At 52.0% G+C, this 18,024-nt stretch overlaps 1 protein-coding gene across 2 annotated transcripts in view; it reads right to left on the reverse strand.

Annotated features, from left to right (window-relative positions):
* The window catches only part of GALNT16 (polypeptide N-acetylgalactosaminyltransferase 16), a 97,595-nt gene extending 83,653 nt beyond the window's left edge, over positions 1-13,942 (reverse strand). The window contains exons 1-2 of one of the 2 annotated variants that reach the window (XM_061156797.1): positions 13,790-13,942; positions 13,148-13,438 (exon numbers count right to left, since the gene is read on the reverse strand). In XM_061156797.1, coding sequence (XP_061012780.1) covers positions 13,148-13,324 — 177 coding nt within the window. In that variant the 5' untranslated portion in view covers positions 13,325-13,438; positions 13,790-13,942. The remainder of the gene's footprint in view (positions 1-13,147; positions 13,439-13,789) is intronic. The other variant, XM_061156798.1, reaches the window with a different exon arrangement.
* Between the last annotated feature and the right edge of the window lie 4,082 nt (positions 13,943-18,024).

Below are 18,024 nucleotides of genomic sequence, written 5' to 3' on the forward strand. Positions count from 1 at the left end.
CTTGGCATGGTACTCTCTGGGGCCCAGGTAATACCAAGGCTTTCCCTGACTTTCAAAGGTTCTGCTAATTTGGAGAAACTAAGCCAGTCACAGGGAGTCTCCCCGGCCCTCATGCTTCTAGTCCATAAGACCTTTCAAACTTGCCCAGCCCCTCGTCTTTTCTCCAGCTCCAACAGATGCCAAGATCACCAGGCGCCACCCCACTCCTCTGTCTGATCTGTGAGTATCTCTTGGCCTTCTTAGGTTCCCCATCCTGATTTCAAGACATGAGGGAATTAAGATCCTTCACAAATTCTGCTCTCCCCTTGTACGCCATGGGAATGGCGTGGGCATCCTGAGAAGTCAGTGTTTCCTAAGATTTGTGTGGCCAGGCTAACCTGGTCACATCCTGGCTCTGTTGGCAGGTAACCCACCCTCTCCGAGTCAGGTTCCTTGTCTGTAGAACGGGGACAGTAATACTCAGCTCACCAGCCTGCTAAGACAGTTAGAGGGGAAATATATGAAACACAATTGGCAGGCTCCTGGCACGTTGCAGGCAGAAGAAAAAAGGTCTCTGTCTCTGCCCTTTTTGTGTCTCTTCTCAGACCAGTAGTCACAGAGGTCTCTCAAAACGTAAGTCAGACCTCATCACTGTGCTGCTTATGTGAATCCCTGGGTTAGGTCAAGAAGGCTTTGCAGTATGCATCTTGGGCTCCTGGTTTGCTTACTCTGGGGAAAGTCAGCCACCACCCCCTGTAGACTCTCAAGCAGGCCTATAGAGAGGCCCACGTGGGGAAGAACTGAGGCCTCCCGCTAACAGCCAGTAGTAACCTCACTGGAGAACCCCAAGCTAGAACCACCCAGGCCAAGCCACTCCCAAATATCTGACCCACAGAGACAGTGAGAGACAATAAATGACTGTTGCTGTTTTAAGTCATTACATTTTATGGTGATTTGTGATGCATGCAGCCTTAAGTAAATAATACAGAAGTGAACTTATAATAACTTGAATTGTTAACCTGTATGCTAACACTCGGAGAAGGCAATGGCACCCCACTCCAGTACTCTTGCCTGGAAAATCCCACGGACGGAGGAGCCTGGTAGGCTGCAGTCCATGGGGTCGCTAAGAGTCGGACTCGACTGAGCGACTTCACTTTCACTTTTCACTTTCCACTTTCCATTTTCATGCATTGGAGAAGGAAATGGCAACCCACTCCAGTGTTCTTGTCTGGACAATCCCAGGGATGGGGGAGCCTGGTGGGCTGCCGTCTATAGGGTCGCACAGAGTCGGACACAACTGAAGTGACTTAGCAGCAGCAGTAGCAGCAGCAAGCTAACACTAGTATAGCACTTACTATGTGCTTGACACTAATCCAAACACTTTATGTCTCTGCAGTTGAGTGCATATTTTATACTTATAGCACATTTCAGAGCAACCATCTGAAATGGAGACTACCAATATCCCCATTTAACAGATAAGAAAATTAAGGCACAGAACTTAGTATGTGCCTGAAGATAACAAAGTAAGGCACAGAACTTAGCTTAAATAACTTGCTAGGGAGCAGCAGGGCTTGGGACATGCACCTTGACACTGGCTCCAGTGGCTGCACCCACAACTGCTGCCTCATGCTGCATCCTGAACAAAGCCATAACCAGAACTGTGGTACCAAGAAGCGGAGAGTGTTCTCAGATTCACAGAGCTTGCTTTTAAAGGAGAGAAGAGAAAGAAGAGAAAAGGAAAAGAGGCAACCCTCTTCTCTTCGCCCAGACTCCCCAGGTTTTACCCTTCTCCAAGATGGTTTTAACCGTCTCCAATGCTGCCAGTACTCTGGTCTGACTCACCTCCACTGAAATAAGTGAAAAATGTTACTAAAACTTTGTGCAGTGTTTTAAAGTTCTTGTCACATCTTCTTAGTTAGGGTTCGAATCCCTGGTGATGACCAGTTTCTCCTCTGCACAAATGTGCAAGCCTCATTCTTGCTTCTTCAAAGTGGCCAATGTTTTTAACGCATATCTTTCAAGTGGAGCAAAACTGCTCAAAGAAGGCAGCTCTGTGGATGCAGGATCAGTAAACACAATGCACATTTCTACAGTCCCCTTCCTGCCCTTTACAGACATGGCTAATCGACTGCCTCTTTTCTACTCAGTCTGGAGGCAGCTTCAGAATCCTTCTCCCCACAGTACTCCAGGATGCCACTTCCACAGGTTCTGAGTTGCCAAGTAGAGCTGAGACCTATTTGTCATTCTGGCTCTAACAGGACAAAGACGAAACACCAAAAGCAACAGACTGGAACTAATCCCTCTAGTTTCTGAAGGAGTAAAAGGCTCCCTGCCTCCACTGCTCTTACCCCTCCTCCAAAACCCATTTTCATCACAGTGAGAGCTTAGAAGGGATTTTTAAAAAGAGAAGACACGGCAAGAAAACATTGACCTTGGTTTTAATGATGGTATAAGGATGAAGGTCCAGGCTGGGAGGTGTCCGTGCCCATAGATGATGAGGCATTAGGAACTAAAGACTCAGCAGCAGCTGGACCAGAAGGGACACATCCTGAAATCAAGGTAAACTAGGATATAGCCACATCCTTTACACATAACCTTCTGCTGACAACCTCCTAGCACTTCAGGAAGGAGTCATGAACACATGTAAAGAGAAGCATTGTCCAAAGAAACAGAATACAAGCCACATAAAGTAAAAAGAAACAGGTAAAATTAATTTTAATAATATATTTTATTTAGCCCATTATATTCAAATATTAGCATTTCAACACATAATACAAAAAATGAGTGAGGTACTTTCATTCTTTTTATTTTTGTACTAAGTCTCTGAAATCCAGTGTGTACATTACACTTATAGCACATTTCAAATTAGATACTAAACTTTCACCAGAAATACTTTATCTATATTGAAGTTTCATAAAATTTACAGCCGAAAATGTGGATTCCCTATACTGAAGCTCTTCTAAACACTCCTAGACATCTTCCAATAGCTGAAATGAGTGTCTGCTTTTATATTTAGATCAATTAAAATGAAAGAACATTTAAAATCTAATTTCTCCACATTTCAAGCATGCAATAGCCACATGGCTACTCTACTGGTTAGCACAGGTCTGCACCCTGCAAGGCTCTCCCTATCTGTTGGCCATTGTCATCTCCCATCAGCGCCCCTGTGGCTATGCTCAGGGAGCTTGGCCTGGCTCTTCTGAATACTCTTGCTCAGGCTGGGCCTCACAACAGGTTTCATTTTCTGATCAGGCCCTTTATTACTCTCTCTGCTTGGCTTGCCAAGCAGCTTTGTCCCCATACAGGCTTTCAGATCTCCCAGGCCCCAACCTGGCTCTGAGTCCCTGCCCAGGTGTCGATCAGGAACCCTGCTTGACTGGAAGGGCTGTCTAGGTGATGCTGTGTTCTCTGTTTTGCAAAAAACCAGGAGTGGGCAATTTGGGGGTACATCCAGGGGCAAGTCCATTTCTGCTCAGTGTTTTGGGAGAAGGCCCTTGTCATTTTCCTGCTCCCATAAGGTGGCACCAAGCCTGTACTAAAGCTTTCCTGTGGGCAGCTCTGCTCTCTACCTGGAACCACTCTTGGCTTGTGACTCCAAAAGGCCCATTGCCTTCCCTGGGCCCTGCAGTATGTGTGCTCTGTCCCTTGGTTCCTTTTCTTCCTCTGGACTCATGGGTTGGTTGGCTGTCGTTCAGCCCCATCACTTTATCCCTTCAAGGCACCAACACCAGAGCAGACATCACTAATTGATCACAGGTTCTTTCTCCCTGAGTCCCAGGCTGGGCTCTACCCCAAACCCTGGCATGATGCCTCTAGCCTCCCACACTCCTCCCAGCTTCCCCTAAGCACCCAGTGAGGGATTTCACAGGAAGGGGAAAAGATGGCTTCCAAGCCAAGAATCTGGTCACAGACTTGTGAGGCGCCAGAAGCTAAGGGCCCTGGAACTGACTTGGCTACTTTGGAAGGCAACACGGGTTCCCTCTGGCAGTGGCATCAAGGCCAGACTCCCTTGAAATGAAAGACCTTGAAATGTCAGAAGCTCTCCCCAACAGTTTGTTTAAAGAAGCTAAAAGCCAGAGCCACTGTGAGAAGATAAAGGGATGGAAATCTGAAGTCGGAAAATGGACAGTGTCTAAAAGGACATGACTGACAGGGGTCTCAGGCTGAGAGTGACCTGAACCACAAAACCAGAGCACCTGCAGGGTGCCGGGCACACGAAGCCACGTCATAGCTGGGCACTGGGGAAGCACTGAGCATCAGGGCACGCAGCCCCAGGCCCAGGCAGAGCCCGCTTCCAAAAAGCAACCCCTTCATCCACCTCCTGCCTGGGGAAAAAAAAAAAAAAAAAGCTGTGCAGGCTTGTTGATTCTGCCAGGGCTCAGGTCTCTACCCTCCAATGTCTGAGGGAAGGCTCTGGACGCTTCAGCCTCCAGGATCTGTTTGTACAGAAGTGCACAGGAAAATGCATGAATTCCAAGATGCCACATTGCCAGAAAACATCCTCTCCAGAGTCCCAATGCACCTGAAGAGAACACGATGAACCAGACGAAGAAACAAAGGAGTGTCTGATCAGGTACCACTGCACAGCGGAATTCTCCTTCCCACACAAAACCCTCCCCTGGAGCCCTCCCCTGTCCTCTCCTACTCCAATATTTCAACAAGGGCCCCATTATCTTTTGTCTTTTAAGTCTCTTCAGGCACTAGCACCCTCTGTTCCCCCCACCAGCCTCACCACACACACATACACCTACACACACACACACACTCAGGACATACAAGTACCTCACTGATCTCACATCGTAGGGAAATGAAGTGTTCCAGTCACAGCACATCTTTCAGAAAACCTAGGTTTACCTCTTTAAGAACCAACACTTACTAATATATTTGACCACACTGCTGGAAATTTTTCTGAGCTGAATGACACAAGCTCCCTGACATCCCAAGCCGGTACACTGAATGTAATTGATCACTTCCTGATGACTCAGGGACATGTTTCCGAGCCCATCTTTGCCATGGTCTAGAGGGCCTAATGAGCTGGACTTTCACCTCGGGCCACTTTCCCCCTCGCTTACCTTGCAGACATACTGCCCTGGGCTTTGGCTGTCTGGAACACTCTCTCCTGAGATGTCTGCATGGCTTACTCTTTCCATTCATGCTGTAGCTGTAGCTCAAACACCATCTTATCCAGCAGGCCTTTCCTGGCCATCCTTCTCTCATCTTTCTGTCCCCCTTTGCCGCTTTATTTTATTGTCACAGTGTTTCCCATCACCTAACACATAGTATATTTATCTGTTTATGGTCTGTCTCCTCCACTAGGATGTGAGCTCCTTTAGAGTAGGGACCTTGCCTGTTTTGCTTTTCCCAGAGCCTGTAACAGTCCTGGCACACAGTACATGTCCAGTAAATAATTGTCAAGTGAAGGAATAAATGATGCCTGCAGCATTTCTGACCAGCGGGCACCTGGTCAGAAGGGGGAGGGGGGTGGCTTCATCTTCACGCAGCTTGTTGGTCCTTTGCTGTCAACTGTCACTTCTCAGTGTATCAGCAATTCTTAACAAGGCCTTCATCTTGCTGGCTCTAATCTGCTGTATACGTAACCTATGAAAAGCTGAAGGTTACCAAGAGACAGACAACCTTCTGAACTCCTTAAACTGATTTTTACAAACAATGTGGGTTTCTAGGCTGTGGCCAAATTCCAAACCTGTCTTCTGAATAAAGTCCAAGAGCTTGAAACTATGAATTCTTTGCTCAGGGGTCTTTGCAGCCTCATTCGGCATTTTTGAGAGTCTGAAGTTCACCCAGAGACACTCATGCAGATGCGTCTGTGTGCCTCCCGGACACACACGTGAATTCCATGGGCTTCTCCTTCAGCAGAACGTGAGCGGCACCATCCCGTCAGTGTTTTAAGAGAAGAGAACACGATGGTTTGGTCCATTTTATTCCTTATGAAAACCGGTCTCACACTCTTCTGAACACAAGTGGTCTGGTTTTTGTATGTCTCACCCTCTGGCCTTATTCTTTTTAATGCCAGCACCATCAGATCTTGAGTCCTGGCTTGGGGCCACCTCACTCTGGGAGGAACAATCCACAGATTCAAAGATGGTTTGAGCTGAGAGGGACCTCAGAGATCCCGTAGTTCAAGTCTCATCTGACAGATAAGGAAACTAAGGGCCCAGAGACTGGAAGTGACTTACCTAAGGACACACAGCCCCCTGGGAGCAGAGCTGAGCCCAGGAGAGAAGGTCATCTGTCCTTTATTCTGCATCTTCTCTCCATCCCTTCACCCTCTCATCCCTGGCAGCCAACATCTGCTTCCATCCTGGCCACTCTGTTCTGCCTGGACCTGACCCAGCTATAGCCGGGGGAAATCCCACAACAGCAGGGCTCACAATTCTGAGCATGTTAAGAGATGTCACTTCCTCTCCAAGCTCTGAGACAATGCTGTCCCTGATCTGCATGGAGCCATACCTCACTTCATGGAATGGCAGGAAAGTGGCACTGGTGCCTTTAAGCTAAACTTGGAGCTCTTCCTAATGGGTCCAGAAAAGTGAAAAGGCTACACCTGAGGCAGACTTGCCTCCGTGTCTCCCCAGATGAGGCCTGAGCCTTATCTTGCCTACAGAGTATAATGATGCCCTAACTCTGTCCCCAAATGCCCCTGGTCTGCCACTCCTACCTGTTCTGAAATGTTCACAGAAGTCCTCCGATGGCCTCGCTGTCTCTAACCAGATACTGACAAAGGGTGTGGCTAAAATTCACAGTGTTGGGGAGCCAGGCCTCCTCCATAAACACAGCTCAGGGCACTGCAGCCGGCACCACCCTGGAAAGCAATGGTCAGGGCCCCCATGAGACAGGCCAGGCCACCTGGAAACTCTCCCCAGGCTGGATGAGGGAAACAGAAGTGGCATATGCAAAGGTCAGATTCAAGGGGCCTCAGGTGGGTGGAAAACCTCTGGGGACCTTGTTCTGGGGAGCAGGAAAGATCCTGAAGACCAGCACTTCCGACTCCGTGGCCTTGCCTCTGGCCAGCCTCGGCCTCCTTTCCTTCCCTTCCTGGCAGCTCCAAAGGAACAGGGAGGGGACAGCACAGTGGCAGTTATGGCTTTCTTTTCGTCACTCTCCTCCCTGGCCTTGGGGGGTTTGGCCAGCCCTGCTTCCCTGGGCGCCAGGTCTCTGCTGGTATAATAACTGGACCCTATTTCCAACTCAGTTACAGAGCTGCCTGACACCTTTGGAGACAGTCAGGACCATGCGCCTTTTTCTCCTCCTCCAACTGCTGCTGGAAGCAAGCACTGACCTGACAACAGGGAGTGTGAAGAGAAACCCTGGCCAGCTTTCAGACTATTCCAGGGACAGTCAGCTCAACAAGAAAGTGTTCCTTCTGGTAAAAAGAAATCTCTCTCTCTCTGCAACTTTCACCCACTAGTGTGCTAGTTGCTCAGTCATGTCCAACTCTTTGCGAACCCATAGACTGTAGCCTGCCAGGTTCCTCTGTCCATGGAATTCTCCAGGTAAGAATACTGGAATGGGTTGCCACTTCCTTCTCCAGGGGATTTTCCTGACCCAGGGATTGAACCCAGGCCTTCTGCACTGCAGGCAGATTCTTTACTGTCTGAGCCACCAGGGAACCCATTAACCCCAGTTCTATTCCTTGGAGGCCTACAGAATAATTCAAATAAGTCTCTAGCCTTTTCTGCTGGCTCAGTGCTAAGCATTGATGTGGGACTCAGAAGCATGAGACATGGTTAAGAAGTTTACACTTTAATCAAGGAGTCAAGAGTGATTTTATTCAGTCGTTGAATATTTTTAAAATAATTATCGTGATTGGCTTTATCATTATAATGTTAATAGATGTTTATTACAGAAAATGCTGGAGAAGGTCAAAAGTTGGACAGGAAGATTATCCATAATCCTACTTTTCCTCCTGCTAAACATTTTGTTATGTATGGTTTTTGCATTTTTTCCCCCAACAAATGTTTACAGAGTGAATGCAAAGCAAGGCGTTGATACCTAGGTTCTCTCCAGGGAAGACATGCTGATGTATCAGACTTGGATCTTGCCCTGAGCATGCTTCAGAGAAAAGACAAGAGCATGGGCTTCAGAGGAGACACACCTTCAGATCGAGCACTTAACTCGGTGCTAGATCATGGGTAAGTCACTGTCTCCCTCTAAGCTTCAGTTTACTCCTATGTTAACTGGGCATGATAATGGTGCCGACCTCACTAGGTTACTGAAGGGATTCTAGGAGGTTCAGGCCTGCAAAACTCCTAACACAGCACTGACATGTCCCACGAACGCAGCCATCAGAAACATAACATGGGGGTATCAGTGATTCCAGAGGCCAATGGGTGTAGATCAAAGACCACAGGGCTCAAGGGAGAGAAGCTGAGACCGCTTCCAAAGCAAGCTGTACACCACCTGTGACGGCGCCACGCACGCAGTCTGATCAGTGAACTGAACTTCCACTCGTGTGGAATCATCACTGACCTGAGTCTCAAAACTCTGCTCCCTGCTCCTCGGGTCTCCTGCCTGTTTAGCCTCCTTGCGTCTTTGCCCCTCCTGTTCACGTGGTGGGGGGGAGGTGTTTCAGGTCTCCTCAAGAAGCCGACAGGGATAAATCTGCAATCTTGTAACTGTAATGAACTGCTCGGCTCCAGGCTCCCCTCTGACCCCAGCGGGGTTTCTTCCATCACAGCAAGACAGTCCCGGGGCCCAGGCAGGCCCACCAGTGCCCGTCCACGTCCACTTCAATGGCACATCCAGACCCAGGGCTTCCTGTGCCCACAGAGCTGACAAACACAGTCACCAAAGAGGAAAGCCAGGCCCAGCACCCTCAGAGCAGCCGGTGCGAGAACTGCTGTTATAACATAGAAATGAAGGGCCAGCAGGAGGACGAGCAGAGCCCTAAAACGGATCCTGTGTCTTCGGCACTTGGGTCTCCCACGAAGGGGACTCTTGGGCTGTCAGGGTCCTTACCGGTCCTGTGGCCTCTGTGTGGTCCCCAGGTCCAATAGACAGGTCTCAACATGATCCAGGCTGGGAGCCCAATAAGAGGAAATCGGGACCTTTCAATTCAAACATTTTGGCAAAAGGAACTAGGGATTCTCCCTCCCCACCCTCTTTCTTGTGTGGTACCTACACAAATTAAATATAACATCATTTTCTGTCATTTAGGCAAATCATAATTCCCACAGTTCTGAAATGCACACATTATAAATAAAATATAAACCTATCCAGACTGAATTGAAGCCTCTGCTCGCAGAGAACAGTGCTAGAAAAGTCATCATCTATATTCCCTTCTGCCAGGTAAGCAGGGATCCCTGTGCAGACTCTAAGGTTACCAGGGGAACTACTCCGGACAGGGGTATCCCTTCAGTTAGCCATAAATCTCACAACATTGTTCAAAAGAACTCCCTTAAAGCCATTTATCTGCTTCTAGAAATGAAGCTATCATCAACTTATCCAAGGGTCAACACACCTTACTAATCATTTCAATTATTTATTTATTTAAATAAATCCCAAGCATAGCAGGGCTCATGCGATCTTAGTTCCTAGAACAGGGATCGAACCCGTGCCCTTGGTAGGGAAAGCGCAAAATCTTAACCCTCACTCAAGTTTAACATATGAAATAACTAAGGTCCAGAGATACCAGTTTTTGTTCATGGTCACTGAGCAGTACCCCACCGGTAGGATAAAAAACTCCAGCTTGGGAAAACTCTTGCCTAAAACTTCCATGATTTCAAATAGAAGACCTTGCAAAGGAGTATACCTATCCTAAAAATACTCACAATAGACAGTCTTTTAAAAATATGTCTGTAAAGTGAAATTCCGTGTAACACCTTAGTATCCCGCCCCCCACTCCCTGCCTAATAGAGACTTAACATATGGAAAACCAAACCAATCACAAATGTTCTTCCCGGCTGTGAGGCCCTAAGACTGAAGGCCAGCTGTGTCTCCTCCACCTCCTGCTTTGGCTGCTGTCCAGAGCTAGCGAGCATCAGTGTAGGTTCAAGTGGATATCCTCAAATCCACTGCCTTGCCCATAAAGCACAGCATGCAGAAAATCACAGACCCTGCCGCCTCGCTAGCAGCCATTTACTGATGAAGTCAGTATCTCTCTTTCTTTAGTTTTACAGATTCTACAACCAGTTTTGCACATCAAAATTTATGACACATGGGCTGACAGCAGGACAGAATATTAAAAATCAGGACCTCCTTGAGAAATCTGGGCCATCCGGTTGCCATGCCGACACCCCACAATGCCAAACAAGTGCCTCCAAGGTCCAGAAACAACTTGGCTGGCTTCAGATCACCCAGACACTGTGAAGCCAGAGCTGCCTCCTGGCCCAGGCTGTTATGCAGACCCTCCCTTTCCCAGCTCTGCTCTCTGATCCCCCAGGGGAGGGATGATGACGCCTGTCTGAATTTTCTTAGCCTCTGTCAGCAGAGCTGGCTGCATCATTCCCTAAGAATCTGAAAATCCACGTGCAGTGCATTTTGGCCCAACTAGACAGGGACATGTTTTGAAATGGCAAGAAGACCAGTGAGAGGTTAACCACGGATTTCAGACAGAAAGCAAATCTTCAGCTGCACCTGCCCCTTTTAAGCTGAACAAAGGGTTTATCTCCCGGAGAAGCTGAACACACATTCCTCTAGCTCTCTAGTTAAGAGTCAGGCTGGAGCTGGAATAAAGTATTAGTGGGATATGAAGCTTGGATCATTGATGGCTCCCAGAGATGGGCAGAAATCCTTCTTCACTCATTTAACAGTACTTCTTAAGTCTTGCTGTGCTCATCAAGGTGGGGTTGCATGAAGCTTCCTGCACAGTCCCTGAGTGATAGCTGCCACTCAATGAAGAGACAGGCCAATGGCTGTCAATTCTCAATGGCTGAGAATCCCAATGAAGTGAAATACCTCAGAAGATGGGAATGCAAGGCTATATTAAAGGCAGGGTGTGACTGGGGATCAACGCCCAGGGAACAGACATCCTGGGCTTAAAGCCTAAGAACATCGAGGGAGCGGGCTATGCCTGGAGTGGCCAGAGAAGGCTCTGCAGCTCACTCTCAGGAACTTCCACTCTCCCTCTCTTCCTGCACCTCCATTCCTGGCTCCCCGATTCTTCTTCATACTTGAAACCCGGCTTCCAGTTCACAGCCCTCTTCTAATCTGCAGCAAGTCCCACCGCAGGGAACTTGCGGTGGGAGGACGTTCCCTGCAGCCCCCATGACCTCCAATATCCTCCCCCTCAAAATGAGTGCCACCCACTTTCAGCAGCGCCCCCCCAAGCCCCCGGCACCCTCCCAGGCTCTCAGTCTGAGTGGCCTAGCCTGGTTTCTGAAGCGCAGGCACCTGTGATGAGACCAGCCTGGAGCTCTGAGCAGCACTTGGCTTCTCTGTGCTCTTCCCTTCCATTCTCCCTCCTCTCTCCCCTCCCCTCCTCCTGGAGCTCAGACCCTCCTCCCATCACGTCACCACAGAGAAGGACAGAACATTTGGGCAGTCTGCGTCTCCCCTGCCACTCCAGGCCCGCCTACCCTGGACTAGAGCTGGCCCTCTTGGAGAGCAGGAACGCGGCAGCTTGGATGAGTCCTCGTTGAGGAAGCTCCCCCAGGGTCGGTCAGGGGCCGCTCCTGCTTTGCCCAGTTCTGACTCCGATCTGTCTGTCCACCCAGATCCCAACTCTCTGGGATCTTGACCCAGGAGACTTTTTGCCTCATCAGCCTGTCTGTCCAAACGTCCACAAGTGCTTTGGAAACAGTGCGCTAGCGGCAGGGACCCTCAGTCCAGAGCAGAGCGTTTCACCCAATCAGGCCGCAGTCCCAGAGAGTTCCGCCAGAGGGGGAGCTGGGCATGGGGGAGTGGGGCTGGGGGGAAACCCACCGACCCCAAGGTCTCCTCAGGCACAGCCTGGAAATGCTCTTTTGCAGGGGATAGCTACTTCTTTTCTGGTAGGTAACAAGACACGGAATCTGGGACAGGATGGGAATACGAGAGCCCTTCCACAACGTCAAGCTCCCTACAGACAACACTCCGTTTTCCTGGGGTTCGGCTGCCTTGGCACGAAGACCTCAGATTCTCCCCCGCACAAGCCTTCGCCCTCCTGACCCTGCGCCTCCCAGGGGAGCTCCTCACTGCTCCCTCCCCAAGGCCAGGCCTTTCAGAAGGGCCACGCTGCTGCACTCCCCCACCCTCAGCCCCACACTCCGCGCCCCCGGGCGGCCCCGCCCCTCAGCCCAGTCCCGAGGGTCGCCTAAGAGTCTCGCCCACCATCCGCCCCCATCCGAAGGACGCTGCCCGCCCGAGCGCGCCTCTCGCGGGTCCCGGAGCCTCCCGTCTCAACAGGTGCCCCTGCCTCACACAGCTGTCACCCGGGGCCCTGGCGGAGGCGGCGACAGGCACGCCCCAATCTAGGCCCCCAGAGCGCCCGGAGGGCACCCCTGCACCTCCATCGACGCCCCAGCCATGCCCCGCATCTCCCACTGACGTCGCGGGGCTGGCCGCAGACACTGCTAGTTCATCCGTGGTGATGGACTGGTGTTGGGGCGAGGGACGCCTTCAGGACGAGACCTTTCCCGATCCAGAGAACCCTGGGGGTAGTCGTAGGGAGTCCTCATGACAAGCAGGTTCAAGTTGACCGGGTCTGAGAAGGGGGCTCGAAGTCCAGCACAGGCCCTGGCGACCATGCCTCACCCAGCGTCCCCACCCCACATCCTTTGCCCCCAAGAGGCTGGAGAGAGGGAGAGCACGGCCACCGACGCGCTTAGCAGCGAGCGGTTCCTACTGCCCGCCCGCGGTGCGCAAGGTCCAGCTGTCTTCGCCGACGGGTGAGGCGGAGGTAACCCCTAGCCCCCAACCCCCGGCCCCTGCGCCGAGTGCCGAGAGCGCCGCCACGTTCCCAGCCGCGCGCGCACGCCGGGCCCACCAAACTTGCAGTACTTTCTCCCAGCCCCCACCCGCTGTCACCCTCCCTCCATCCTTGCGCCCCGGCCCCGCTAGCCCGACAGAGGTTGCCATAACAACGGACAGGAATGCTCCAACGTATACAAAGCCGGCGGAGCGCGGCGGGCACGCAGCCCCCGGCCCGGCCCCGCGCCCTCTGCAGCCGCGCGGGGCTAGGACGCGCGCCGCGGCTCCCCGGCCGCCTACCCCGCGCACAGCGCGTACTCACAATGAGCGGGATGGTGCGGTCCTCTCGGAGCTGCTCTGGCCTCCCGCCGGCCCTCTTTGCGCCCCGGCCGCCGGAGGATGCTGCGTGGGCTCGGTTGTCCTGCCATAAGTAGTAGAAAGTGCCCAGGATCCAGGCTACGGTCAGAATGGCGATGGCATTGGCGCGGATCTTCCTCATGGTGGGCGGGCGGACGCCCGGAGTAGGGGCCCTGGCCGGCGTGCTCTCGGGGCCGGGGCAGGGGGCACTCTCAGCCCCAGCTGTTTGTTTTCGCTCGCGCGGGGCTGCTCGGTCCTGCAGAGCAGAAAAAGGAGAGAGGTGGGGGGTGGGGGGGGGTGATAGGGAGAGACAGGAGCGCGGAGCGATCCTCACGGTCCTAATGCCCTTCAGCCCCAGGCGCGCGCCTCCCCCGGGCGCCCATTCATTCGCTCGCAGAGCCCGCCCCGCGCTCCAGCCCTGGCGGGTGCCGGGCCGCTGCGCCCCGGGAGAGGAGCGCAGCGGATGCGAAGCGGCGCGGGAGGAAGGCCCGGCGAGGCAGACGCCCGCGGCGGAATGGCGACGGGCCAGAGCCAGTCTCGACTCCGACTGCTCCGCGACCAAGCTCCCGGCGCCTGCCCCCGCGCGGCCCGGGTCTGTCCCGCCTACCTCCACCCACTCCCGGACCGAGCGGCCCTGAGTCACCGGCTGGAGATGCGCGACCCCGGCCGGGGCCCGCGCCACGGAGCTGCAGTTCTGGGCTGCGTTCTGAACAGGGTTTAAGGTGTGTTCGGCGAGTCCTTGGGAAGGGGCCGCTGGGTGCGAAGAGAGTCTGGAGTTTGCACCGGTATCCTCCGCAGCATAGGATGCCAAGCCGCCAGAGGGCCCGCCCCGAGGAGGGATTGGAAGCCGGTGCACTTGACATTCGAAGAGAGCGAAGGGGAAGAGACGCGGCTTCGCTGCCAGTGAAAGGAGATTGTGGGTACAACCACCTCACCTCTTCCGTTGGCCTGGGGCTCCCAGCGTTCAAGGAGCTTCCCTCCACCCCGCCTCGTCCGCTGGACAACTCTGGGGAATCGTCATCACCGATTCATCAGAAAGAAGGGAGGAGGCCAGAGAGGCTGGAAGATTCGCCCGAGGCCACACGACTAATTAGTGGCAGAGCCCAGGCTAGAAACCACCTCTCCGCCTGACACTTTAAGCAAAGTTCAAAACACGGTGCTGAGAGACACGGACAAAGAAACCAGTGAGATTCAGCCCCGGCTCTACGAAAACCATTCTCACTGGAGCAGAAAGCAAGATGGGCTAAGTTAGTTCTAGAAGACCAGCGCAGGATCAGGCATGAAACAGACACTCAGAGAATAGATATTAAAGGTCACAGAGGAATAGATAAAGAGGTCACAGAGGAAGAAATACTGTACCGTAAGGCAGTCTTAAGGAAAGGTTTCTCAAAGAAAGTGGATAAATTCTTCGAATAAAGTCTTAAGAGGCAGGAAAGGGGAGGACAGGGCAGGGTGTGAGCTCCATGAACAGCCTGAGCAAAGGTCCAGAGGATGAAAGTACTTGATGTTTTCAAGGAGGAGAGGTACCTGGTGGCGCTGGGCCCCAGGATCTGGAAAGTTCTTGGTGGGAGTTGAGGTTGGCCAGGCTGAGGGAGTCTGGACCCAGGAGGCCCTTGCATGTGAGAGGCAGGTTTGTCAAGGAGTTTGTGTCCTGCTGGTGCTCCTGGACACTGGCTGGTCTGAAAGACCACCTCGGGTCCTGGCCTCTAAATGAAGCTGCCTAGGGAATCAGGCAGATGGTGAGGTCACAGCTCATGCTTTCCCCTACCACCTCCATCAGCACCCCTCCTTCCCTGTTTCTCCAGCAGCAGGACTGAAATGTGCATGTAGTAGACGCTTCATACATTTCCATTGGAGTGAAGTAAATTAAAGGAAGAAAACCTAAGTGGGTTTTCTGGCTGCAGAAAAGTCATCGTTGTAACTGCAATATCCTTTCCTCACTCTGAAGTCTCACCATGAGGACAAATCCAAAAATGACCCTACCAAGAATGTGACCCTAGAAAGAAGAGGATATGCAAAAAAGTATCTCACCAAGAGCTCTGTAAGAGTAGCAGGGAATCTGAGGCAGGAGGAGATGCTAACAGGAAAAATAGAAGAAGGTGCGGGGATTCCTGCCAGCCTTGCTTTCCCCTGTCTGCCTTGCCTGGAGAGTTTAATTAGACTGCAGCAATGACCAGCACTCATTTCCACAGACCAAGAAAACCACTATCCAGCCACTGTCTGGTTTCTGCAGGAATTATGGGGCAGATCCAGGGGTCATCTTCTCTCTGGGAAGCCAGGGAGACCTTGCTCCTTAGGAATCAGGCCCCACAGGCATCTCCAGACAACAAGAAGATGTAAGGGAACTGCCATCCTGGTGTCCCCACCTCCATACAGGCTCTCAGGTCAGCCAGATGGGAAGACTCGGAGACTGGCCTCTGTTGCTATAGGCTGCTCCCTTCATCAGCCTGGTCTTTGCATGTCTAGTTGCCTTTGGTCATGAAGAACCAGGTGAGAGGATGTGGAATCCAAAGACGTCCCATCAGCACCCCTCAGCATGGGGGATGAAGCTGGATCAGGTCAAACCGAAATCAGGCTGATGGGTTTCTGATGGCTCCAGAAGGAGGGCTCCATGAGGAGAGGGAGGGAAGGAGGATCTGGAATTTGGCAGGATTTCTGCAAGTCTCACCACTTATTCCCCAGGGCTCAGTGGGGAGGATGCCATACATCTGCTCCAAATTGTCACTGCCTGGTAACTCTGTCCCGAAGAGAAACTTCTCCACTCAGTTCAGTTCAGTTCAGTTGCTCAGTCGTGTTTGACTCTTTGTGACCCCATGGACTGCAGCACGCCAGGCCTCCCTGTCCATCACCAACTCCCGGAGTTTACTCAAACTCATGCCCATTGAGTCGGTGATGCCATCCAACCATCTCATCCTCTGTTGTCCCCTTCTCCTCCCGCCTTCAATCTTTCCCAGCATCAGGGTCTTTTCAAATGAGTCAGCTCTTCGCACTAGGTGGCCAAAGTATTGGAGTTTCAGCTTCAACATCAGTCCTTCCAATGAATATTCAGGACAGATTTCCTTTAGGATGGACTGGTTTGATCTCCTTGCAATCCAAGGGACTCTCAAGAGTCTTCTCCAACACCACAGTTCAAAAGCATCAATTCTTCGGCGCTCAGCTTTCTTTGTAGTCCAATTCTTACATCCATACATGACTACTGGAAAAACCATAGCCTTGACTAGACAGACTTTTGTTGGCAAAGTAATGTCTCTGCTTTTGATATGCTGTCTAGGTTGGTACCCACTCACTCCTCACCAAAAAAGAAAAAAAAAAAAAATAGGAGTGTAACCTCTCTGGGGGGTGTTAGACTTCACAGGCAGTCCCTCTTTAAAAATAAGCACAAGAAACTTCCCTTGGGGGTCGGGGGTGGGGGTAAGGGCGCAAGTGATTATCACTCTCATTGGGCCCCCAGAAATTTGACATAGACAGAGGTTGAGTGATGAGTCGCTAGTCACAGGCACACTGGAAGAGTTGGGAACTCACAGCTGCAACCATGGCTACAGCGCCTGGTCATTCTTCCAGATTGTAATTCCAAATAGATGCTGAGCTGAGGCTCAGCCCTCCCTGAGATGGATTTCAGTGTTCAGAGATGACTGGGAGCAGCGTCCCCTCTCTGGGCCTAGCTAGGAATGACTCCAGAAGAACTGCAGAAACAAAGCAACACCTAAGAGACTTAGTGGTGCCTAACATCAGTGAACTTCAAAACCAACAACAGTGATAATAATAACCACAGTTGGCTGAGTTCCTAGCAGGTGCCAGCTGCTGGGCTGGGATCTCACACACATTATCTCTAAAGCCCCTGAAAAAAAAAATAAAGCCCCTGAAACCTGCAGGTGGCTCAGGGAAGCTCTCAATTGCGGAGAGTCAGTCACACAACAGGTGGGCGGAGGGGCTGGGTTCAGTCCCATTTTCCATACCAGGGTCTGGGCACCAGTGCCCGGCTTCTGAGGCCACTAGGGACTCTGCAGAGCAGTTAGAAGTTCTGTGTGCAAGGACCTCTTACCGCTCTGGGCCTCCATTTTCTTTTTTGGAAAAGAAGGGATGTAGAGAGATGACCTCCAGGTCATCCATTCTGGACTCTGGCTGTGCCATTTTGGACTTGCAGTTCCTTGGGCATTGTCTCTCTTGTGACTGCGCTCTTGGACACTGTCCCCTTCTCTTTAAAAGTGCTGAAGCTAGTACTCATGTAAGCTGGGCAAAGTGCCACATGGTCCTGGCATTCCAAGAGGTCCCAGGGAACTGTCTGCCTCTGTGAGTTTGATGCGTGGATTTGGGGGGTGGGTAACAGAAGGCAGAAAGGATATAGGTCAGTGTGAGGCCCTAGCTCTGGAGTTGGACAACGTGAATTCAAGCGCTGGTCCCATCACATGTGAGAGTGGTTTGGGCAAATTCTTACTCCCTCTCTTAGCCATGGTTTCCTCAACTGGAAAATGGGGCAGTGACAGCCCTCAACTTGTAGCATTGTTGGGAAAGGCAGGGTGAGGTGAAGCAAGTACCACCCAGTGCTTAGTAAACACTGGTCCTCAGAAGGCCCATCCTCACAGGCCCTGCTGCTGGCTGCTGGGGTGAGGGGCCTCCGGGAGGGCCTGCCAGGCACATGCAGGGGACTGCTCACCAGGGCTGCAAAGAACAGATCCCCGGCGGGCCTCTTCAAGGCGCGACAAGGATGACTGTCCTGCCCGACAGGTCCATGGCTGCCTTTTCCAGGTCCTCTGCTCAGCCTGCTGGGTGGAGGGGAGGGGAGAGGCAGAGTGGGGCCCCAGCCTCTGCAGGAGTCCGTTTTTGCCGGCACAGCCTTTACCC

The sequence above is a fragment of the Dama dama genome, chromosome 12 (assembly GCF_033118175.1).
Source record: "Dama dama isolate Ldn47 chromosome 12, ASM3311817v1, whole genome shotgun sequence".
NCBI lineage: Eukaryota > Metazoa > Chordata > Mammalia > Artiodactyla > Cervidae > Dama > Dama dama.